Source organism: Mobula birostris, chromosome 22 (genome assembly GCF_030028105.1).
Source record: "Mobula birostris isolate sMobBir1 chromosome 22, sMobBir1.hap1, whole genome shotgun sequence".
NCBI classification, from domain to species: Eukaryota; Metazoa; Chordata; class Chondrichthyes; order Myliobatiformes; family Myliobatidae; genus Mobula; species Mobula birostris.
This window is the reverse complement of record NC_092391.1, coordinates 19,326,736-19,351,826: the sequence shown is the minus strand read 5'-3', so window position 1 is coordinate 19,351,826 and position 25,091 is coordinate 19,326,736. Positions and strand designations below refer to the sequence as shown.

The window sequence follows — 25,091 nt, the reverse complement described above, 5'->3', positions numbered from 1 at the left end:
ATACCAAATCCTGCCTGAGAAGTGGCTTGAATTCAGTCCAATTTGCCTATCATCACAACAAGTCCACAGCAGATGGTATTTCATTGGCTCTTCACTCAACATCTGGACAGCAAAGATGCATACATCAGGATGATCTTTATTGTCAACAACTTGGCACTCAACTCCACCACCCCCTCAAAACTAATCAATAAGCTTCAAAACCTTGACCTCAATATCTCCTTAGTGCAATTGGATCCTCAATTTCCTCACTTACAGTCCCCAGTCAGTTCGGATTGGCACCAACATCTCCACAATCTCCATCAGCAGAGGTGCACTGCGAGTCTATGTGCTTAGGTCCTTTACTCTACTCAGTTTAGACTTATGACCGTACAGCCGTATTTAAATTTGCTGATGACACCAATTCAAAAGTGGTGACAAATCAACATTGAGATTGAAAATCTGGCTGAGCGGTGCCACAACAACAACCTCTCTTTCATTACCAGCAAAACCAAGGAGCTGATTATTGACTTCAGGAGGAGGAAACCGGAGGACCATGATCCAGTTCTCATCAGGGGATCAGAGGTGGCCAGGGTCAGCAACTTTAACTTCCTCAGTGTTATTATTTCAGAAGACCTGTCCTGGGCCCAGCACGCAAGTACAATTATGAAGAAAGCACAGCAGCGCTCGACTTCCCTAGAAGTTTGTGAAAATTCAGAATGACATCTAAAATTGACAAACTTCTATAAATGTGTGGTGGAGAGTATATTGACTTTTTTTTTAATCATGGCCTGGTATGGAAACACCAATGCCCTTCAGCAGAAAATTCTACAAAAATTACTGCATACAGCTTAGCCCATCACAAGTAAAGCCCTCCCCACTATTGAGCACATCTACATGGAGCGCTGTCGCAAGGATCCCCATCACCCAGGCCATTCTCTCTTCTCTCTGCTGACATCAGGAAGACAGTACCGGAGCCTCAGAACCCACACTACCAGGTTCAGGCACGGTTATTAGCTCTCGACCATTAAGCTCTTGAACCAGAGGGGACATTTCCCCAACCTCACTTGCCACATCACTGAGCTGTTCCCACAACCAATGGACTCACTTTCAAAGACTTTTCATCTCAATGTTCTCGATATTTATTGCTTGCTTACTTACTAGTCATTTATTATTTAGCATTCACACATTGCTGTCTTTTGCTCATTGGCGTTTATCCGTCCTGCTGGGTGCAGTCTTTCATTGTGTTCCTAGGATTTACATAAGAGGAGGAATCTTGGGGTTGTACATGGTGATATGTACTTTGATAATAAGCTTACTTTGAACTTTTGTTATTGTTCTACCTTGTTCTGCCTCAACGCACTGTGTATTTGATCTGTATAAACAGTATGCAAGACGAGCAATTCACTGTATCTCAGTAAGTGTGAGAATAATAAACCAATTTCAATACAGCAATAGTGCAAGTCAGTATATGCCACTCAACAGAGGTCAGAGACAGGAAATGGAGGAGGAGCAGGAATTCTATTTGTGGAATGGATGTAAAAAGACAGAAGCAGTAGTAAACATAGAAACATAGAAAATAGGTGCAGGAGTAGGCCATTCGGCCCTTCGTGCCTGCACCGCCATTCAGTATGATCATGGCTGATCATCCAACTCAGAACCCTGTACCAGCCTTCCCCCCATACCCCCTGATCCCTTTAGCCACAAGGGCCATATCTAACTCCCCCTTAAATATAGCCAATGAACTGGCCTCAACTGTTTCCTGTGGCAGAAAATTCCACAGATTCACCACTCTCTGTGTGAAGAAGTTTTTCCTAATCTCGGTCCTAAAAGGCTTCCCCTTTATCCTCAAACTGTGACCCCTCGTTCTGGACTTCCCCAACATCGGGAACAATCTTCCTGCATCTAGCCTGTCCAATCCCTTTAGGATTTTATATGTTTCAATAAGATCCCCCCTCAATCTTCTAAATTCCAACGAATATAAGCCTAGTCGATCCAGTCTTTCATCATATGAAAGTCCTGCCATCCCAGGAATCAATCTGGTGAACCTTCTTTGTACTCCCTCTAGGGCAAGGATGTCTTTCCTCAGATTAGGGGACCAAAACTGCACACAATACTCCAGGTGTGGTCTCACCAAGGCCTTGTACAACTGCAGTAGTACCTCCCTGCTCCTGTACTCGAATCCTCTTGCTATGAATGCCAGCATACCATTCGCCTCTTTCACCGCCTGCTGTTACCTACATGCCCACTTTCAATGACTGGTGTATAATGACACCCAGGTCTCGTTGCACCTCCCATTTTCCTAATCGGCCACCATTCAGATAATAATCTGTTTTCCTGTTTTTGCACCAAAGTGGATGACCTCACATTTATCCACATTAAATTGCATCTGCCATGAATTTGCCCACTCACCTAACCTATCCAAGTCACCCTGCATCCTCTTAGCATCCTCCTCACAGCTAACACTGCCGCCCAGCTTCGTGTCATCCACAAACTTGGAGATGCTGCATTTAATTCCCTCACCTAAGTCATTAATATACATTGTAAACAACTGGGGTCCCAGCACTGAGCCTTGCGGTACCCCACTAGTCACTGCCTGCCATTCTGAAAAGGTCCCGTTTATTCCCACTCTTTGCTTCTTGTCTGCCAACCAATTCTCTATCCACATCAATACCTTACCCCCAATACCGTGTTAAGTTTGCACACTAATCTCCTGTGTGGGACCTTGTCAAAAGCCTTTTGAAAATCCAAATATACCACATCCACTGGTTCTCCCCTATCCACTCTACTAGTTACATTCTCAAAAAATTCTATGACATTCATCAGACATGATTTTCCTTTCACAAATCCATGCTGACTTTGTCTGATGATTTCACCGCTTTCCAAATGTGCTGTTATCACATCTTTGATAACTGACTCTAGCATTTTCCCCACCACCGATGTCAGGCTAAGAAAAAGTAGAAGAAAAGTTTGCCACATTAGCATTGCAGTTAGCATGATGTTATTATAGCTCAGGGCGTCGGAGTTCGTTGTTCAGTTCCGGTGCAGTCTGTAATGAATTTGTACATTCTCACAGCAACCACATGGGTTTCCTCCAAGTGCTCTGGTTTCCTCCCACAGTCCAAAGACATACCGGTTAGTAGGTTAATTGGCCATTGTAAATTGCCCTGTGATTAGGCTAGTGTAAATGGATTACTGGGTGGTGCCACTTTTTGTATCTCTAAATGAGGAAAAACTGGAACATTAACTGAGGGGCAGGAGAAAGGCAAGTACCAGGGACTGCTTTACCTGTAGGTATTGTGGTTTGGCTGAATAAATGCCACAGTGAAGGGCTTATGAAGTTGATTCACTTACAGAAGGTTCGTTTTCATTGGCACCTTCTTATTGGTTATGTGCCAGTGCAAAATTCAATTGGATGGATTCTACAAAGTCAAACTACCCTGTACTCTGGGATTTATTTTTTCTTGAGAAGTTAGCTGAAGAACATTCTCTGAAGGAAATAGTAAAGGGGTGCAGCAAGCAAGCAAGTGGACAAGAGAAGCTATAACATGACATCACAAGTGGATGCAAATGTGATGATTTTAATATCAGTGGCACTTAGTGTATAATATATAGATTGTGACAATAGTCAATGTATATATCTGTGAATCCTGAAACACCAAAGTTAAATTATTGGTTAACACATGGCAAAATAATGTTCCTCCTTGCAAAAGCTGCGTGACTTCAAATAAACTCTTCACCACAGAGCTAACCACCCTATCAATTGGCATAAAGACAGTGTCACTGAATGAGAAGAGTATTGGGTGTTGAGTGACCTAAAAATCCTTCTAGCCCAGCACTGCGGACATCTTCAAAAGGTGATGCCTCAGAAAGACGGCATCCAGCACAAAGAATCCCCATCACCCAGATGCACTACCATCAGAGAGGCGACACAGGAGCCTGCAGGCAAATGGTCAGGATTTTAAGGACCCGATTCTGAATGTAATCTGTTGTTCATAAGACCATAAGATATAGGAGCAGAATTAGGCCATTCAGCCCATCAAGTCGCTCTGCCATTCCATCATGGCTGATCCTGGATTCCACTCTCCCTATACACCTGTCTTCTCACTGTATTCTTTGATGCCCTGACTGGTCAGGAAACTATCAACTTCCATCTTAACCATACTCACAGACTTGGCCTCCACCGCAGTCTGTGGCAGAACATTCCACAGGTTCATTACTCTCTGGCTAAAAAAATTCTTCCTTATCTCTGTTCTAAAAGGACACCCCTCGATTTTAAGGCTGTGTCCTCTAGTTCTGGATACCCCTACCATAGGAAACATCCTCTCCAGATCCACCCTATCAAGTCCTTTCAACATTCAGTAGGTTTCAGTGAGATCCCTCCCTCATTTTTACAATTTCCAGTGAGTACAGGCCCAAAGCTGTCAAACGCTCCTCAATCTCTTCACTCCTGGAATCATACTCATGACCTCTGCTTCTCCCTCTCAAACTGCAGTATGAACTCAGCCATATTAAGATCACTGCCTCCTAAGGGTTCCTTTACATTAAGTTTCCTAATAAGACCTGGGTTATTACACAATACCCAATCCAAAACAGCCTTTCCCCAAGTACAGAGAAAATTTACAAGGATGTTGCCGGGTCTGGAGGATCTGAGTTAAAAGTGAAAGGAAAAAGTGAATAGGTTAAGACTGTATTCCCAATGGGGCAAGCATTGAAAGAGGAATACAATGCTTGTGCATTGGAGGCTTTTTTTTCTAACTGCTGATGTGTGGCAAAGTCAAGAGGTAACATAGATTTATTGTTGATACAGTATTGCATTCTTTATGAATAAAATAAAACCTTGCATGGAATTCCAGCAAGAACTCTGATGCAAGTCACAGAAACACTGTCCTGAATGCATTTCAAGGGAACATTTGGCACTGACTCATATAATCTTTTGTTTAAAATCAGTGGAATTGCCATGTTTCTTCATTCCCTCGTCTAAAACAACTGTATGCTTGCATGGATATTCTACCTTCAACAGAGAGCTGTGCCCCAAGGGATTTTTCCACTGAAGAAGTGTTGCCAACTAACTTTTAGGTCACTTTTTATCTGTTGGGAGAACCAGTTTTGCATGTATTTGTGCACACGTGGTTGTATTCAGACGGGGCAGGTAAGCAGGTGACCAAAGACTTGTTGAAAGAAGTTGGTTTTAAAGTGGAAGAGTTGGCGAAGTTTAGGAAGGGAAAAATCCCAGGAACCAGGAAAGAAAGTGTTCATTCCTTTCTCGTGGAACTACGGTAGTGAGGTGCTCAAACAACAATAGTTTGAGTGGTTCCTCGATGCTTTAGTGGTCAGTTTATAAAGGGCAGGGGGTGGAGGACAATATTTGCTCTTCCTTTTAACTGCTAGGCTGAAAGCCAGACACTGGTTCACAAGGTCTAAACAGGGCAATGCTCAAGAACTACAGACAGCAGACTCCCAGAAAAGTTCACCTTCATAGAATTTACAGCGCTTATTTCTGTAGCACCTTTAATTCAATAAATACCCCCAAGGCACCTCAGAGAAAATCAGACACAGTATAATCATGATGAATAACTTTTGCTCTGATGTCACCGTAGTTCCTGCCTGAATGGCGATTAGACAAGTCCTTAAACAAAAGAGATTCTGGTAATACTGAGTGGTTCAGGCCGCTTCCATGGACCAAGAGCGAGCCAAAGTGGACCCACTATTTCCTGCATTTCATGTTTCACTTCAGATTTCTGGTATCTGCATTTATTTAGTTTTATGTAAATCCCCATTTGACTGCAAGGATGTGATAAATGTAAACTACCGCGTGGTCCACTGAAGCGAGCAACTGTTAAGTAAACTGTTGTTCAGCGCTATTTACAGTATTGTACAAATCAGCTCTTTTCCTCCTCGCCACCCCCGCCCCCCCCCCCACCAATTTGCAGCGATCAGTAAATAAACTCGAAGGAGAACTGCTCCACGCCTGCCTTCCTCTCCTCACGAGGCAGGTTTGCACTGGGCGGTGCTGCACAGCGGGCTACTAATTTCAAACGAATGCCAATGGGTAGATCTTGGCATCTGACTTACCGCATCGTCCAGCAGGTCAAGCATGCAGACTTTGACGGGCTGTGCGAGAGCTTTCTGAAGATTAAACAACGATTTCGTCTCCATTTCTCCCCTCTCGTGGTTTTGTAAACAGTGGACCTTTCACATACTGTCTCCGCACCACACTCAGATGGGGGGGGGGGGGGAGGAGCCTTGCAGACGTGGACAGACTAGGAAACTCCCCTTCGGTTTTATTTTCTATCGATATATGACAGGATGCTGTAACAAAGCTTCCTTCCTCCGCAGTCCTCGACCGAGTATCGCCCTCCCTCAAATCCTCAGTGGCGAGTATCGCCCTCCCTCAACGTGCGGCAACACGCTCCTGGATTTGCATTTAATTGTCAGGGCACACCAGATGTGATAGTCAAACAGCCTGCAGTCTACCGCCGCTGTGGAGTCACCACAGCCTCGTCCCTTTATTTCTCTGTAACTCAAAAATCGGATCTGATCAATCGCATTTGTGGAAAAGGACGCGTTCCCCGCAAGATCAATGCCTGCGAGCATGGCTCTAAAGAAAATAACAGCATTTCTGTAGCGCCTTTCATTGCCTCGTGCCAGTCCAAACAGTGTTAGTATTATGGAAGGGAAATCATTGTCCCAATAAGGGAAAGTGGCAGCAAGATCCCATAGGCTATCTGTTTTGGTTAGTCGATGAGACTCGGGACAAGATTCTGCCAACTGCTCACACTTTCTTCAGAACAGTGTCATGGGATCTGTTACAATTAACTGACAGTGGATGAGCCTCAGATTCACATCCCATCCTTAAAAATGAATCTCCGGCTGTGCCAATCTCCCTGAATACTGCATTGAGTGTGTTGGCACTGGAGTGTGCTTGTAAAAAGTAATCCTGTAATTCCTGGTGCTTTTCCCAGTTCTCCGCTACAGTTTGCCAAAGGGGAAATGGCAGCTGTCTGTTGTGGGTCCTCAGGGCTGCAGTGATCTCCTTTCAGCAGGAGCCTGGGAAAATTCCTCTGGGACTTCAGAGCTGAGCTCTCTAGCTCCTTTTTCCTCTTGGTTATAGAGCCACACATATCATTAAGGTCATAAACACTCAGTGGCCACTTTATTAGGCATCCCTGTACAGCTGTTTGTTAATGCAAATATCTAATCAGCCAACCATGCAGCTGCACCTCAATGCATAAAAGCATGGTCTAGAGATTCAGTTGTTGTTCAGACCAAACATCAGAATGGGGAAGAAATGTGATCTAAGTGACTTTGACTGTGAAATGATAGCTGGTGCCAGATAGAGTGCTTTGACCATCTCAGAAACACTGATTTCTTGGAGTTTTCATGCACAACCATCTCTAGAGTTTACAGAAAATGGTGCAAAATAAAGAAAAAAAACCAGTGAGTTCTCTGGATGAAAACACCTTGTTAATGAGAGAGGTCAGAGGAGAATAACCAGACTAGTTCAAGCTGAAGAGCATCTCTGAACACCCAACACATTGAACCTTGAAGTGGATGAGCTATAGCAGCACAAGGCCAGACTTAGTTCTACTGGTGTACCTAATAAAGTGGCCACTGAGTGTAGATTCCTTGGTCTGACTGTGTTAAATTGGTCTCAGTGGATAGACTGTTATTGCTCTTAGTTCTTAAGATGGGTGGAGAAGAGCCTGAAATCAGGTAACTACTTACTCCTACCAGAAATAAACAATTAGGTGACAACAAGACTTACTTTTGGGATTCTATGTTTCAAAGCAGCATTCCTATTTGCAACTACAATGAAAATCACTAGGTGAGGTGTATAATTAGGGCACTTTTCAGTGAGTTTGACTTACACTGAAAAGATCCACACAGCTAGCTGTAAGACTTGGAAGGACAAAGTGAATTATTACTATGCAGGCATTCAACAGGTTCTCAGACAGGTTTTTGGTTTGTTTCGTCTGAGGCCTGTATTCATGCTCAGTGAACAGTGGCTTCAAGATTGTCAATTATTAAAGAAGCAGGACATTCTTCTTTGACTGAGCTGCAGACAAGATTTGACCTTAAGAGTGTTGGTCAGCTATCCAGTTTCATGGGCCATCACAATTCAATCCAATTTGTATCAAACCTCCATGTGATGCCTGTTTCATGCAGGAGCTATATTATGAACTAATGGTGTTCAGGCCAATTTCAGCCATCAGCTAGGCCACAGAACATTGCTCATCATACAGCAGAAAACTGAATAAAAAGGTAATGCAAGATCACAATGAGCACAGGACAGAATTCAATCCATCATGGCTACGTTTACCCTTTGGAAGAACAAATAAGCAAATGCCAGTTTACCAAACATTCCCCAATATCCCTTATACTTTTTTTGAATAGTTCAACACCCAAAACAAAATCCTAGAAATATATGTGTCCATCATTCCAATAGAAAATCTGAATTTTCCTTCACAACATTCCATCTTGCACTGTAGCCTTTTACTCCATAAAATGATTCTGTAAGTGTCTTGAATCAGTTAATTTATTTGCAAGGGAAGCTGATTGAGCTTCCAGCAAACCATCAAAATTGCCTTTATTTACAACTAGAATACAATGGCTTACACTGTCAGTAACATTTGGCAGTGTTTCAACTGAACAGTGCTTTTTTTCTTGTCTGATATTATATCTCAATGCATCACCATTCTAGGCATGTTAGTAAGTGCAGAGCAGATGCGTAAATGGATTGGTCTTTACAAAAACTTCAAGGAGATAGATTTTAGCCCGTGTCATAAATTAACTTTGGCCAATCGCACACCTAATACATATATTGGCAGGTTTTTTTGTATAGCTTTTGATTTCCCTCAAATTAAATAGCATTTCCAATGTTTTCTGCTTTTGGTTTTAGAAGAAAGAAAAAGAAACAAAATTAAAGATCCAGAATAATTGCAATATATACTTGATTTGACAGCTGCAGGGGAATTAATTCATGTTAATTTACAGCAAACAAAGTCAGGACACATAGTTTGATGTTTTAAATATGATGTAACACATACATATGGTACTTGGGCATTTTAAAGGACACCACCAGAAAGTTGAGAAATAAAAATACTGGATGATTAACAAGTAGTCTTTGATTAATTTAACCAAGCCAAGATTCAGACTGCATGTGGATGAGCAGCTGATGGGTACAGCAGTGCATCTCTGTGATGTAATTCACCCTGACTGCAAGACATTTTCGATCCAGTATTGACGATGTCTCTCCTTGTGTCTTCACTGGGCTGGGAAAAAAAGCTCCAATGGTCAGGAGAATTAAATAGTTTACTCCAGGCAGTAGTGCAGTGGATTGACACAGGCAGTAACTGGTATCAGGGTGGATTAAGACAAAATGAAGAGCTATAGTCAGTGATCAAAAAAATGCAGGCAATGTATCAGGATTTGTAAAGGAAGTGACTGGTTAACATTTAGTGTACTACTATGCATCTGAAACACTAAAGGTGACAGTCCTCCAGGATACTCAGCACTTCCCTGGCCTCTTTTTATTACTATTCAACTGGCTTGTTGGAATGCATCTTAGAACATAAGAAACAAGAGCAGGAGTAGGTCATATTCTGCCACTGAACATGCTAACAAGAAATCTGACCTTGGGCCCCCAAAACATTCCACTATATTTAATGACTCATCTTTCATAAATCTCACCCAAGTATATTCACAGGTCACTTCCTCATCATCATGAATCCAAATTGCCAAATTCTCAGCTGGCACCAGCCCCCTAGCTCAATAAATTCCCACTGAAGGAAAAATCCTCACAGATTTAGTGTAACCCTTTAGATCTGAATCTCAGGTTACTGGATAGAATTAGTCCACATAAAAAGGCAATTTAGCCTGACTATAACTGCTATGTTTATGCTCCTCTTGAATATCCTCTCATCTTTTCTTCCTCCTGTGCTTATCTCACTAAAATCATTAAATTCATCTGTACTATTCGTATCATCTATTCCTTACAGCAGTGCATCATTCCAAAGGTAGGAAGGTGAGGAGGTGCTTCCTAAATCCATTTAGGCAATATTAATCTTTTATTCTATTCATGTCCCTTAGTTTTGGACTCTTTAAATCATACAGTCAGAGATCTACAGCCCAGGAGGCAGTCATTCAGACAATTGCATCCATTCTGGCCAAAAATGGAGCTTATGTTGGTCTCACTTCCCAGCTGTTGGTCAACAGCCCTGCATGCAGATTACAGCTCTTCAGGTACAGGTCAAAATACTTTTTAAACGAAGAGAGGACCTTGACCTCTTGCTTCACTTCATAGAACACTATAGCAAACTACCGGCCCTTTGGCCCGCAATGTTCCCAACCAATACCAACCTAGTCTACGATCAATTGACCCCTTCCCTCCTTCATGGCATATAACCCTTCATTTTTCATGCATCCACATGCCTTTTAAATGTCCCTGTTGTATTAGCTTCTACCACTATCCCTAGTAGTGTGCTCCAGGCACCAGCCACTCTGGGTAAAAATCTATATCTGACATCTCCCCAAAGAGGAAAGCCTTAGCTTGCTCAAGCTTTCCTCACAAGACCAGGGCTGGATTAACCCTGTAGCAAAAATAGCATATGCTACGGGCCCTGCCCACACTAAATGCTTGCAAGCTGCAGTCTAGTGAAATCAGCATCTCACTGTATTCTCACGACTGTTACAGTGAGTTTTGGGTAGACGATTCATTTACACTTAAATAAATGACTTCAGCCATCAGTCTTCTGTTCTTTGACAAAGTACTGTGGATTGAGTTCATAGCAATGCATTTCCTAAAAGCTGTGAACCCAGTTTCATTTGTAACAATGCATCTCTGGCACCTCTGAGACAGGAATGCTAAATTTACAGGTAGTTGCGAAGACACGATATCTATGCTTTTTGAATATGAATTGTCCTCTATGTTAGCACGTAACATACCAAATAATGTATTATGGATTTTAACTGCCATTCCTAAAGGCCATGAACACCGGCTTAGGCATACTGGCGCCGGTAGAATGAATTTAATCAAAAGATGTGAAAACTTCAAAGAATTGTCTTTACTTGTAACTATGAACTGTCCTTTGTGTTTAGCAAATAAATATCAAGCCTCAATCACAAGGCGGTTAGAACTGCTCTGCCTGCTGTAACCTTGTTTTGTCGAATAAAGAAGCTGCCTTGTACCTACCAGTAACGCAACGCTCTGTGATTTCATCAACGCCACAACAACGACGATTTGGCAATGCTGTTGTTTTCATCTCAGGGGAGCTGCATGCTGCATGGTACAGTATGTGTGTGCTCTTTGCTGTGTCGTAGTATAAACGCTCATGCAAATCAAGGAAGGGGACATAAATCATACCCATCTAAGACAACTTGTGAGGAATTCATCAGTCTGATTGGATCCAGCATACTGGATCACATTATTGGTGAAGTGAAGAAATACAAGTATTATTCTGTTTCATTGGATTCTACTCCAGATATATCTAATGTGGACCAGCTGACTTTGTGCGCTATGTTTTGCCGTCTGGACCAGTTGAAAGATTTGTGAAGTTTTTGGATATGGAAGGTCATAGTGCTGAATAGCTCGCTCAAAGTTTACTTGACTTTTTAAAGGAAAATGACATTGATATAAAACACTGCTGTGGTCAAAGTTATGACAATGCTAGTAACATGAGTGGCAAGTATAGTGGCTTACAAGCATGAATTAAAGAGCTGAATGAGTTTGCAGATTACATTCCATGTTTTGCACATTCACTAAATTTGGTTGGAAAGTGTGCTGCTGAATGTTGTCAAGGAGCATTAATTTTCTTTCAATTTGTAGAAAGTCCGTGCACATTTTTTTCTGCTTCTACTTATCAGTGGGATCTCCTTTCTGTTGCATTATCTGATGGTGGTGCTCAATTGCCCATTATGAAAAGAATGTCAGATACCAGGTGGTCAGCTCATGCATATGCAACAAAAGCACTTCTATTGCAAATTTTCTGCAATAAAACAAGTCTTGGATGACATTTCAATTAACAATGATTAGAAGGCAGAGTGTCGACAACAGGCTCATGGACTACTTTCAACCATGAAGTTGGAAACAGGAATAATGGTCATATTGTGGGATCAAGTATTACAGTGTTTTCAAATGACCAGTGCTTCTTTGCAATCTTCCGGTCAAGACTTGAACACAGCTTCTGCACTCTATGAATCCTTGCATGGATATATTCAAGCTACACGGTCTACTTTTTCAGACATTGAGCAAAAAGCCAAGGATCTGACTAAGTGTGAAGATTATCAACAGCATACTCAAAGCAAACACAAGCAAAATCGCGCGTATGATGATTTCAGTGGTTCCAGCACTCTTGATCCACTTGTTGAATCTCAAACGCCTTCTCAGAAGTTTAAAAGCGGAACATTTCTCGCCATTATTGACAGCTTGCTTTCCGCCCTGTCAACAAGGCAGAAAGCTTATCTAAAGGTGAATGGTGTTTTTGGATTCCTTCATCAGTCGTTTACACCTGAAGAGATCGTAAAGAGGTCATCAAATCTTATTAAGTCATATCCAGAAGATCTGGAAGAAAGCCTTAATGAAGAATTTGTGCAGTTTACTGAACTGTTGAAAACTGATCTTGCTTCTCATATTGGCGCCAAACAAGACCTTGTAGAGTTATTGTACCTTTTGATAACTGACAATTCTTTGGAGTTATGTTTTCTAAATGTAGAAAATGCCTTGCGCATCTATTTGTCACTCATGGTTACCAACTGCAGTGGAGAACGCTCATTTTCAAAACTGAAAAGGATTAAAAATGAACTAAGGAACACTATGGGTCAAAACAGATTGAACAATCTCACTCTAATGAGCATTGAACATGAACTTCTGTGTGAAATAGACATTTCCAGTATCATCAACAAATTTGCTCATGCTAAATCTAGAAAATCTAACTTTTAAATTGTAGCTTTATTACTTTTGACATTTGAAATTGATACCTACATGTAAGTAATACTATTACTGAAGTGTCAGACATTTGTCATATTATCTGGCTGTATAGCAAATGAAAAAATTGAATTACTTTACTATGCAAGTAAATAATTTATGTTTTAATACTTATGTGCATTTTTAAAATTTAGGGCCCCTTTATAACATTTGCTTCAAATGTACCTAATGACTTAGCCTCTACAGCCATCTGTGGCAATGAATTCCAGAGATTCACCACTCTCTGGATCAAGTAAAATATGTTTTCTGATTCTGGTAAATCCCCTCGGCATCCTTTCAAATACGTCCACAGCCTTCCTATAGTGAGGAGACCAGAACTGAGTACGATACTCTAGGTGTGGACTAAACAGAATTTTACTGAGTTGCAATATTACCACATGGCTCTTGAAGTAAATCCACAGACTGATGAAGGCTAGCACACAATATACCTTGCCAACCGCCCTATCAAATTACATGGCAACTTTGAGGAATTTATGGACTTGGACCCCAATGTCTCTCTTTCCTCCGCACTGCGAAGAATCCCGCCAATAACCTTGTACTCCGCCTTCAAGTTGGATCTTTCAAAGTCATTCTCTCTCCACATTTTATTGGATTGAACTCCATCTGCCGTTTCTCCACCCAGCTTTGTACCCAAACCATATCCTATTGCAATCTACACTTTCCACAACACTTTCGACCTTTGTGTCTTTGCAAACTTGTGAAACCACCCCTTTAAATTCTCATCGAGTCATTTTATAAACATCATAAAGAGTAGGGGGTCCCAGAACAGATCCTGGAAGAACACTAGTCAATGACTTCTAGGCAGAATATGCTCCATCTACTACCACCTACTAAAATCCACGTGTACTAATGCTTTACCTTAATTAATTTACAAACAAAGAGAAAATCTGCAGATGCTGAAAATCCCAGCAACACACACAAAATGCTGGAGGAACTCAGCAGGCCAGGCGGCATCCATGGAAAAAAGTACAGTCGACATTTCATGCTGAAACCTTACGGAGTACTGGAGAAAAAAAGCTGAGGAATAGATTTTAAAAGATGGGGCGAGGGAAGAGAGAGAAATACAAGGTGATAGGTGAAACCGGGAGGGGGAGGGATGAAGTAAAGAGCTGGAAAGTTGATTGGTGAAAGAGACAGAAGGCCATGGAAGAAAGAAAAAGGGGGAGGAGCACCAGAGAGAGGTGATGGACAGGCAAGGAGATAAGGTGAGAGAGGGAAAAGGGGATGGGAAATGGTGAAGGAGTTGGGGTTGGGGGCAGAAGACATTACCAGAAATTAGAGAAATCAGTGCTCATGCCATCTGATTGGAGGCTACCCAAACAGAATAAAAGGTGTTGTTCCTCCAACCTAGGTGTGGCCTCATCACGACAGTGGAGGAGGCCATGGATGGACATATCGGAATAGGAATAGGAAGTGGAATTAAAATAGGTGGCCACTGGGAGATCCAACTTGTTCTGGAGGATGTAGAGTAGATGCTCGGTGAAACGGTCTCCCAATCTATATCGGACCTTATCGATACACAGGGGCCCACACCGGGAACACCAAACACAGTAAATGACCCCAACGGACTCACAGGTGAAGTGTTGCCTCACCTGGAACAACTGTTTGGGGCCCTGAACGGTAGTGAGGGAGGAGGTGTAGGGGCAGATGTAGCACTTATTTCGCTTGCAAGGATAAGTGCCAGGAGGGAGATCAGTGGGGAGGAATGAATGGCCAAGGGAATTGCGTAGGGAGCCATCCCTGCGGAAAGCAGAAAGTGGGGGGGGGGGCAGGGAAGAGAGGAAAAGATGTGCTTGGTGGTGGGAGGATGGGGGTAAAGGCAGACGTGCGTAAAATGGAGGAGATGCAGTTGAGGGCCGCGTTGATGGTGGAGGAAGGGAAGCCCCTTTCTTTGAAAAAGGAGGACATCTCCTTCGTTCTAGAATGAAAGACTCATCCAGAGAACAGATGCGGCGGAGACGGAGGAATTGAGAGAAGCATCTGCAGATTTTCTCTTGTTGGTGTGTGTTGCTCGGATCTCCAGAATCTGTAGATTTTCTCTTGTTTTTGATGAGGCTTTTCATTCTAGAGTGAAGGAGAGATCCTCCTTTTTCAAAGAAAGGAGCTTCCCTTCCTCCACCATCAATGCTGCCCTCAACTGCATCTCTTGCACTTTACGCATATCTGCCTTTACCCCATCCTCCCGCCACCTACTAGAGATAGGGTTCCTCTTGTCTACACCTACCACCCCACCAGCCTCCGTGTCCAGCACATAATTCTCCAAAACTTCTGCTCCTTCAACGGGATCCCACCACCAAGCACATCTTTCCCTCCCCCTGACTTTCTGCTTTCCACAGGGATCGCTCCCTATGCAACTCCCTTGTCCATTTGTCCCTTCCCAATGACCTCCCGCGTGGCACTTATCCTCACAAGCAGAACAAGTGCTACACTCACCCCTACACCGGCTCCCTCACAACCATTCAGAGCCCTAAACAGTCCTTCCAGGTGAGGCGACACTTCACCTGTGAGTCTGTTGGGGATAGTTACAGTGTTCGTTGCTCCCGATGTGGCCTCCTGTATATCGATGAGACCCAATGTAGATTGGGAGACTGCTTCGCCGGGCATCTATGCTCCATCCACCAGAACAAATGGGATCTCCCAGTGGCCACCCATTTTACTTTCACTTCCCAATCCCATTCTGATATGTCCATCCATGGCCTCCTCCCCTGTCGTGACGAGGTCAGACATGGGCAGGAGGAACGACACCTTATATTCCATTTGGGTAGCCTCCAACCTGATGGCGTGAACATCTATTTCTCAAACTTCTGGTAATGGCTCCCGCCCCCACCTCCTTCACCATTTCCCATCCCCTTTTCCCTCTCTCACCTTATCTCCTTGCATGCCCATTGCCTCCCTCTGATGCTCCTTCTCCCTTTTTCTTTCTTCCATGTCCTTCTGTCTCTTTCACCAATCAACTTTCCAGCTCTACTTCATCTCTCCCCCTCCAGGTTTCACCTATCACCTGGCGTTTCTCTCTGCCCTCCCACCACCTTTTAGAATCTACTTCTCAGCTTTTTTGTTCCAGTCCTGCCAAAGGGTCTCAGCCTGAAACATCAACCATACTCTTTTCCATAGATGCTGCCTGGCCTGCTGAGTTCCTCCAGCATTTTGTGTGCGTTGCTCACCTTCAATGATTTGTTTTGTCACCTCCTCGAGAAACCCAATTAGGCTTGTGAGGCACGATCTGCCCCTCACAAAGCCATGCTGACCATCTTTAATAAGATAATGCATCTCCAAATGCTCATAAATCCTGTCCCTAAGAATCCTCTCCAATAATTTGCTCACCACTGCTACAAATCCTTCTGATCTATAATTTCCAAGATTATACCCATGATCTTTCTTGTACAATAGAATGACATTTGCCATCCTCCAATCCTTCCAAAGTTCAAACTAAATTTATTATCAAAGTATATATATGTCACCACATACAACCCTGAGATTCATTTTCTTGTGGGCGTTTACAGTAAATACATAAAAGCACAATAGAATCAATGAAAGACTGCACCCAATAAGACAAACAACCAATGTGCAAAGGACAGCAAACTGCACAAATACTAAATGATAAAAAACACAAAATAATAATAGTCAATAAATAAACCATAAATATCAAGAGCATGATATAAGAGTATCATTGAAAGTGAATCCACAGGTTGTGGGAACAGTTCAGTGTTGGGGTGAGTGAAGTTATCCTCTCTGGTTCAAGAGCATGTTGGTTGGGGTAATAACTGTTCCTGAAACTGGTGGTGAGGGTCCTGAGGCTCTTGTATTTCCTTCCTGATGGCACAGCAAGAAGACAGCATGGCCTGGATGGTGAGGCTCCTTGATAAATGGATGCTGCTTTCCTGTGACAGTGTTCCATGTAGATGTGCTCACTTGGGAGGAGGGCTTTACCCATGATGGACTGGGCACTATCCATTACTTTTAGTAGGCCTTCCCAGTCAAAAGTATTGGTGTTTCATACCAAGTTGTAATGCAACCAGTCAATGTACTGTCCACCACACATCTATAGAAGTTTGTCAAAGTTTTAGAGACATGCTCGGAAAGTAGAGGTGCTGCTGTGCTTTTTGTGTAATAGTGTGTACTGTGCTCAGGACAGATCCTCTGAAATGATACCACTGAGTAATGTAAAGCTGCTGATCCTCCTCACCTCTGACCCCCAGTGAGAACCGGCTCACGGACCTCTGGTTTCCTCCGACTGAAGTCAATCATCAGCTCCTTGGTCTTGCTGACATTAAGTAAGAGATTGTGGTTGTGGCACACTCAGCCAGATTTTCAACCTGCCTCCTATTTGCTGATTCATCACCAGCTTTGATTTGGCCAATGACAATGGTGTCATCAGCAAACTTAAAAATGGCATTAGCGCTGTACTTAACGTCACAGACGTAAGTATAGAGCAAGTCATGCAGGAGGCTAAGCACACAGCCTTTGGGGCCAGTGAGGACGCAAAAATGATCGCCAATGCCCCAGCAATTTCTTCCCTCATTTCCTGTAGTAACCTGGTTATATCATGTCTGTCCTGGAGGGCTTATCTATCTTAATGTTTTTTAGAAGCTCCAGTACTATCTCTTGCTTAACCATCTATATGCTGACCTCACATTCGTCAAGGTCCTCTCCCTGGTGAACACTGAAGCATTCATTAAGGTCTCCTTCCTCCTCTTCCAGCACATTTCCCCCTTTACCCCTGGGCAGTCCTTCCTCATTCTAATCATTCTTCTATTCTTTACATTCATGCAGAACACTTGGTGGTTTTCCTTAATCTTACTTCTCATGTTTTTTGTTTCCTAAACATTAAGTACACTTCCCTTTTCCCCTTAACTAAATGATCAACTCTCTCTTCAACCATGGTTTCTTTATTCTACCACCTTTTCCGTTTCCCTGTGATAAACCTATTTAGAAACCCATGCATGTGGTCTCGAAAGAACACCTACATTTCTGCTAGGAATTTCCCTGAGAACATCGGTTCACAATCTGTGCTCCGAAGTTCCTGCCGAATACCACTGTAATTAGCTTTCCCCCAGTTAAATACCTTCCCACTTCATTTGCTCCTATCCTTGTCCATGGCCATGCTAAACGTCTGAAAATTGTGGTCATTATCTCCAAAATGCTCACCTGTCAAGAGTTCTGTCATCTGCCTATTCACTGGCTAGTGCTAGATTTAGTATGGCCCCTCCTCTAGTCGGCCTGTCCACATTGTGTGTCCGGAGAATCTGCTTATTTATCTGCTTTCAGTGTCCCAATGGCTATTGGGGGCCTATAGAATTCTCCCATTAGAGAGACTGCTCTCTTCCTGTTCCTAATTTACACACACACTGATTCAGTGGGCAATCTCTCCACGAAGTCCTCCCTTTCTGCAGCTGCGACAAACCATGGCAGAGTTCCAGACCCTCATACTTTTAGAGTGAATTAATTCCCCCCCCCAGCTCTCATCCATTTCTTCAACTAATTAATTTTAATTAGATTAGATTATGAGGACACACAGTCCTTTTTTATTGTCATTTAGTAATGCATGCATTAAGAAATTATTCAATATTCCTCCGGTGTGATATCACAGAAACACAGGACAGACTAAGACTGAAAAACTAACAAAAACCACATAATTATAACATATAGTTACAACAGTGCAACAATACCATAACTTGATGAAGAACAGGACATGGGCACAGTAAAAAAGTTCAAATTAAACTAATTGAAACACTGACCTCTCTTGGGTCCCTTCTGTCCAGGTAGCTCTGCATCTACCAATCACAATTTAAAAACCTCTGTCATCTTCTGTGTCTTCTCTTTAAAGCAGATGTCCTGAGAATGTGAAAGGTGCTAAGTGAGCGCAGGGCTTTCTTTCATGGGGAAGGAGACTCAGCCACCTCCATTTTTCCCTGCAAGGTTTTAGCCTCTCACTTTTGAAGTCAATGGCAAATACCCATCTCTACAGTTGGAAAGGTAATGTAAACCCAGTCACCTGCAGGTCTGCTCAGGGAAAAATTTAAAACACGACTTAGTTCTGAGGATTTCCCTCCCCCCTTGCTAAATAAATACAGCAATTTGAAACATGCTATTTGGTTTGTTTAAGGGCAAAACATCTACTGTTGAGTGTTACCGTCTTGATCTGGATAACAGGTTTAGCTGGGATAGCATAGTATGTTCTGACCCAACTCCAAACGTTTTATCAAAATATACATGTGATATAAAAACCAAACCTGACCCGAGTCCTGATGAGCTTGAGTCAGGTAAACAATGTGCTTTGCATTTACCACTAGCAATTCCTGTTCCAAGAAAATCATGTGAGAGCTACCATATAAGGCCAAGTATTGTGAAAGATGACATATCTGTAACATAAATAAAAGATTAGAAGCTTAGCAATGTGCTTCTTAGCGCAGTCTCTTTCAAAAACTAAAGAATTAACCTAATTCCACAACTGAGAAATACTGTCCCTTTAAAATGCCATGGATTCCAGCGAAGATTTTTACCACAGATTTTTATCAATGGACAAGCAGATTTAATTCAGTTAACACTTGATTAAAGTAATTGTTCATGACAAATGTCAGTTTGTTCTCTCATTTCCTTATTGTAGACTGATACATTTGAGGTTAAAGCTCAGAAGCATTCTTTAGCTGCTGCTGCAGAAAACACAGATGCCTGACTGAAAATGGTATTAAGCTTCTTTTGCAATATGGAAACCAAAAAACTTTTTCACAAAAATACTTAATTCCTAAAAGCAATGAAAGATAATTGGCTTGATACTTGGATCTGATTCTGAGTTTTAGCTCAGTGGGTTCAGCTTTAAAAGCTGTGTACACGAGTCCTACTCCATGTACTTATGCCTGTCTGTTCTCCTGAATAGATATGACAAACCCACACAAGATCCCTAATCTATGTCCATCCCTCAATCTCATTGCTGTTGGTGGAAATGTGTGCAGATTGGCTCGTCCATTTCCAACGTTACAATATTGACTACTTTGTTTTGCAATCAAGTCAACAGTTGCAGTGTTAATGGGACCATGTATATTTCGTCCCTCTTCCCTCCGGGAGAAGGCTCAGGAGTTTGAAGACTCGTACGGCCAGATTTGGGAACAGCTTCTTTCCAACTGTGGTAAGACTGCTGAATGGATCCTGACCCGGATCTGGGCCATACCCTCCAAATATCCGGACCTGCCGCTCGTTTTTTTTTGCACTACCTTACTTTCCCTTTTCTATTTTCTATTTATGATTTATAATTTAAAAATTTAATATTTACTAGCGATTTGTACTCCAGGGAGCACGAAGAGCAGAATCAAATATCGCTGTGACGATTGTACGCTCTAGTATCAATTGTTTGGCGACAATAAAGTATAAAGTATACATATATTAAAAAATCATGCTAAACATGTTAAGCAAAGATGTGGCAGATCTTGGTACTTTAGTAAGAGGAACACAACTTAAAGAACAGGAGCTCCATGTTGTGATATTGCCATGAAAACACAGCAACATCTGACAATCCCCTATAATTTTTATAGATTTAAACTTAAAGTACACTTCATGACTTCAGGATGCCCTGAAGCACTTCAGCATTAATGACATAGCAAAGTACAGAATGCTAAAAATTGCAAAGACGACTTCTCAATCTTCAAAGATAAACAGAACTCACTGACAGCTGGACAGGAGTACACTTCAAATCCCACCAGAAGACATCAACTGCTACAATGCAGCATTCCCTCAGCAATGGCAGCCTAGATTTTGTGCTGAAATATTTAAACTGGAATTTGAATGAAATATCTTTAGAAACTAAAGTGCTAATCTCTGCCCCAATGCTTGATTTCATCCTAATATCAATGCAGCAACAAAGAAGGCATGGCAGTGGCTGTACTTCATTAGAAGTTTGACAAGATTTGATACGTCACCAAAATCACTTGAAAATTTCTGCAGATATTCCGTGGAGAGCATTCCAACTGGCTGCATTATGGTTTGGTATGAAGATGGCGGGGGGGGGGGGGGTTGCTATTGCACAGGATTGAAGTAAGCTGCAGAGAGATGTAAGCTTAATCGGTTCCATCATGAGCAGTAGCCTCCGTAGGATCCAGGTCATCTACAAGGACTGATATCTCAAAAAGGCAGTGTCCATCATTATGGACCCCCATCACCCAGGTCATGCCTTGTTCTCATTGTTACCATCAGGAAGGAGGTACAGAAGCCTGAAGGCACACAATAAGCATTCTCCTTAAGCCCACTTCCCTAGTAACTCCTACCACAGGACATTCCTCCCTTTAAACAACAAGCTTTAAAATCTAATGTCACATGCTGCGTGGCCAATGGAAAATAAGGACAATTCCCGAAACAGAATTTTCTGTAACACAGAGCTAACAGCATAGTAATTGGACCTCCACACTACTGCTGATTGCTGCATTATGCCAGTCCTTCCCTGTGGTCATTTTTCCAGTTTCCCCAACATATCAAGCTGTGACCCTTTGTCAGAATGGAACCCCAAGGATTATTCATCAAGTGTTAGTAAATTAATTAATTGTTTATTGCATTTAACTGAATAACAAGTAAGAGAAAGCTCTGAGAAAGCTTCTCTTCCTCAACAAATTTTTATTCATAAGGAACACTGTGAAATCTTCTGTCAATCTCTCCAGTTCTGAAACAGTATCTCAAATATAGGAACTTAAATCATTTCTTGTGTTTTCTATAGAAATCAGCCGGCACACCACTGACGCACTCTATTCACTTATTTCCATTCACCCTGCGCCAGCCCTGGTTATTATCATTAGTTTTTTTCCACATTGGCTCATGGTGATGGTCTGGCATCTGATCATTGCTGCCACACTTCCCCAGATCTCCACTCATAAGAGATTAAAATGTTGGCATTTCCAGGTTTCAGAAAGGACATGGAAAGTGGGGGCATGAAAATGCCAACAGATGCAAATTTATTTCCACGTCATAGACCATCCTAACTTAGAAATATATCAATGATTCTTCATTATTGCTGGGTCTCTTCAAGATACACAATCAGAAATATTCTGTTTGTTCTACTCATACTTTCCCCAATTCTCTGTTACTGAAAATCAACTTGTTTTTCTCATTTCCTCAATTTCTTATTTCCATCTTCTGCAGTTTTTTTTGGTTTTCATTACTGTAGAAGTGAAACAATTGCTCTTAGCTAGTAACCACTCTTTGGGGAAATCCTTTGATATTTTCCTCGTGGATTATTGGCAGATAATAGTAATATCACTATTTTATAGAACTTGTTCTCAGAGATAGGATTATGTGGAAACAATTACAATGAGACGGGTTAATTCGAGAAGTGTATTTATACATGCAAGCAAGGAAGCTATCTAAAGCTAGGCTGGACATGTTGGAAGTGCCTGGTGTGACATACAAGAGGCAGAATGGGAAAAGTACGCTAAAGTGGTCTAGATGTTGCAAGATCAAATTAAGCTGCAGAGTTGTAAACAGTGCCATCATGGGCACTAGCCTCCATAGTATATAGGACATCTTCAAGGAGCGATGCCACAAAAAGGTGGCGTCCATTATTAAGGATCCCCACTGCCCAGGTCATGCCTTGTTCTCATTGCTACCATCAGGAAAGAGGTACAGAGCCCGAAGGCACACACACTTAACTATCCAGAAATAGCTTCTTCTGCTCTGCCACCTGATTTCTGATTGGATATTGAACCCATGGACACTACCTCACTACTTTTTTACTTCTATTTTTGCACGACTTATTTAACTAATACACACACACACACACACACACACACACAGTAATTCAGTTTTTTTTCTATTATGCATTACAAAGACAAATTTCATGAGATATGCCAGTGATATTAAACCAGATTCTGATTCTGACAGTTGTGTAAGTGGCTGAATGAGGTAAAACACGGGTGCAATGGAGATTGGAGAATCAACTTTACAAACAAAGCACAATGAAGAGGATATCCAAAGTACATGGGTGGACAGGTTGAGCAGTGCAGGGACAAAGACAGGGTCAGATTCACATTCAATGCTCCACCTGAGCACAATACCACATGCTAGAGGAAGACAGTTCTGTAGAAAGAGAATCCCATGTGTATAATATTATGAATCTCAAGATGCATAAACTGAGGAGCTATTTACTGAGGAATGAACTGAGGAGTTATTCCAGTCTTTGGTCTGGAAAGGTTTCACAATGCACGTGTAGGGGAACTATATGTGTGTATAGTGATCATTTGACACCTGAGATCCGTATTAAGCACCTCCATGGCGCATCAATGATGTTGAAGAGAATGCTTCTGAGGATGTAATGCCGGGGCAATAGAGCACCTGAAGCAAGCAGAAAGAGAAGTTGAATTTGTTTTCAGACTATCTTTCCACATGAAAGATAAGCTGAGCAGTCAATTTTAGAGGAGTAACTGTTTCCAAGTAACATTTTAAAAAAATGACATGATTGAACACCTTTGCTCCTCACATCTGGGGGCAAAAGGTTGCCTCCCCAGGACGGTATGTACTGACTGAGGATGAACAGGGAGATCAGACCATGTATAGAAATGTAAGTCTTGCAGAACTTTGTAAAGGTGCCAATTAAAGTAAACATTTCATGCCTATCATGTTATAAACACACTCCAAGTAAAACAAAATGAGTCAGGTCTGGTTCACCTTGTTAAGACGTATTCTGGAGTTAGGGTGTATAGCAAATATTAATTTGAACAGCAGCCAGTCTTCAGATTTGAATGTGGATTGCAGGATGAATTTAAAATGCAGCTCCGAACAATGGTCCTCCTGGAGCGGCAAACTGGGATGGATCGCCTGAGATGTCTGTATATGCATAAATGGCGGGAGGGAGCGAGGGAGGGGGAGGGGGAGGGGGAGGGAGAGGGAGAGAGAGAGAGGGAGAGACAGAGAGACAGAGAGAGACAGAGAGAGAGAGAGACAGAGAGAGAGAGAGACAGAGACACACAAAGGGGATTAACACTCACTTTGGGTGTCTGAAGTGTTGGAGGTGTTTGAAAATTATATGTAATTCAAAGGAAGTATTGTGGATTCATTGTGACTATAGGATTGTCCTGTTGTTACCTTTGATCTTTGGCATCTAAAAATGTCATGTAATATTGGTTGAGGCAGGCCTCTTCTTCCAAGAGTGTCTTGAGTAAGATGCCAGCCACTCACTTTGCTGAAAAGACTTCTATATCAATTGGTTTCAGTTTCTCCCTGGTGACTTTGTTCATAGTCACAACATACTTAACTAGGAAAATGTATCTCATGAAGGTGGATACATTTTTTGGAGAATAGATTTTGAGAGAACACACCATCATCCATGATCAGAAGCAAAAAGGTACAGTTTGTCAGACACTGCAATCTCATTGTCCCCAGCAATGATAATAAAGCTCTAACTAAGATCTCATCACAGATAAAGGGCCACAGTTCATAGCAAGTTCGTAGAGCTTCTCAAAGGATTGGCAGTGGGATTGTTGGACAATATCATCTCACTTTCCATACAGCACAGGAAAGACACAGAAAATGGTAAAGATAAAGGATAAATCATCACTGGCACTCACACTGACTGGGCATGCTAACCTTTCACAACCCAGCAGCTCAAAGGTTGAACAATGCAGTTATACTAGAACTTGACAGAGTGACAGAAAGGTTACTCTAATCATAAGTGCAAAAAAAGCGTAGTAAGCAAGAAAACTGAAGGTAGTAAACAACTACCACAAGGGTACTAAAGATCTGCCACCACTTTGCACTGGATCAACAGTGATGTTAAAGCCCAGATCAGACTGACACTAAATACAGACAATGATAACTTGATTAACTCCATCACTACACCAGAATCATACAAGCTCACAGCATGATAGGGCTTCTCATATCAGAGGATCAGAAAGGCTATTTGATGCACTGAACAGGCTTACTTGATAAAAAGAGGTGGAGACACCTCCTTCTTTATCTCAAATGCCCTAGAAAATCAGTATACTCCATACCTATTCTTCCTCCTTAGTAAGTAATGATGTGAAGTAATCATTTAGCACCTCACCTGTATCCTCCGCCTCCAAGCATATAGTTTCATGGTTTTCATAGCCATACTTTATTGATCCTGGGGGAAATTGGTTTTCGTTACAGTTGCACCATAAATAATAAATAGTAA

The 25,091-nt window shown here is 42.0% G+C and overlaps 1 protein-coding gene across 2 annotated transcripts in view; it reads right to left on the bottom strand.

Moving 5' to 3' along the window:
- The window catches only part of LOC140186225 (ral guanine nucleotide dissociation stimulator-like), a 155,614-nt gene that overhangs the window by 93,419 nt on the left and 37,104 nt on the right, over positions 1-25,091 (bottom strand). The window contains exon 1 of one of the 2 annotated variants that reach the window (XM_072240222.1): positions 6,052-6,213. The exons of the other annotated variant lie outside the window; for it this stretch is intronic. Within the exon in view, the coding sequence (XP_072096323.1) occupies positions 6,052-6,135 (84 nt within the window). The 5' untranslated portion in view covers positions 6,136-6,213. Of the gene's footprint in view, positions 1-6,051; positions 6,214-25,091 lie in introns of those variants that run through there. 2 annotated transcript variants of the gene reach the window in all.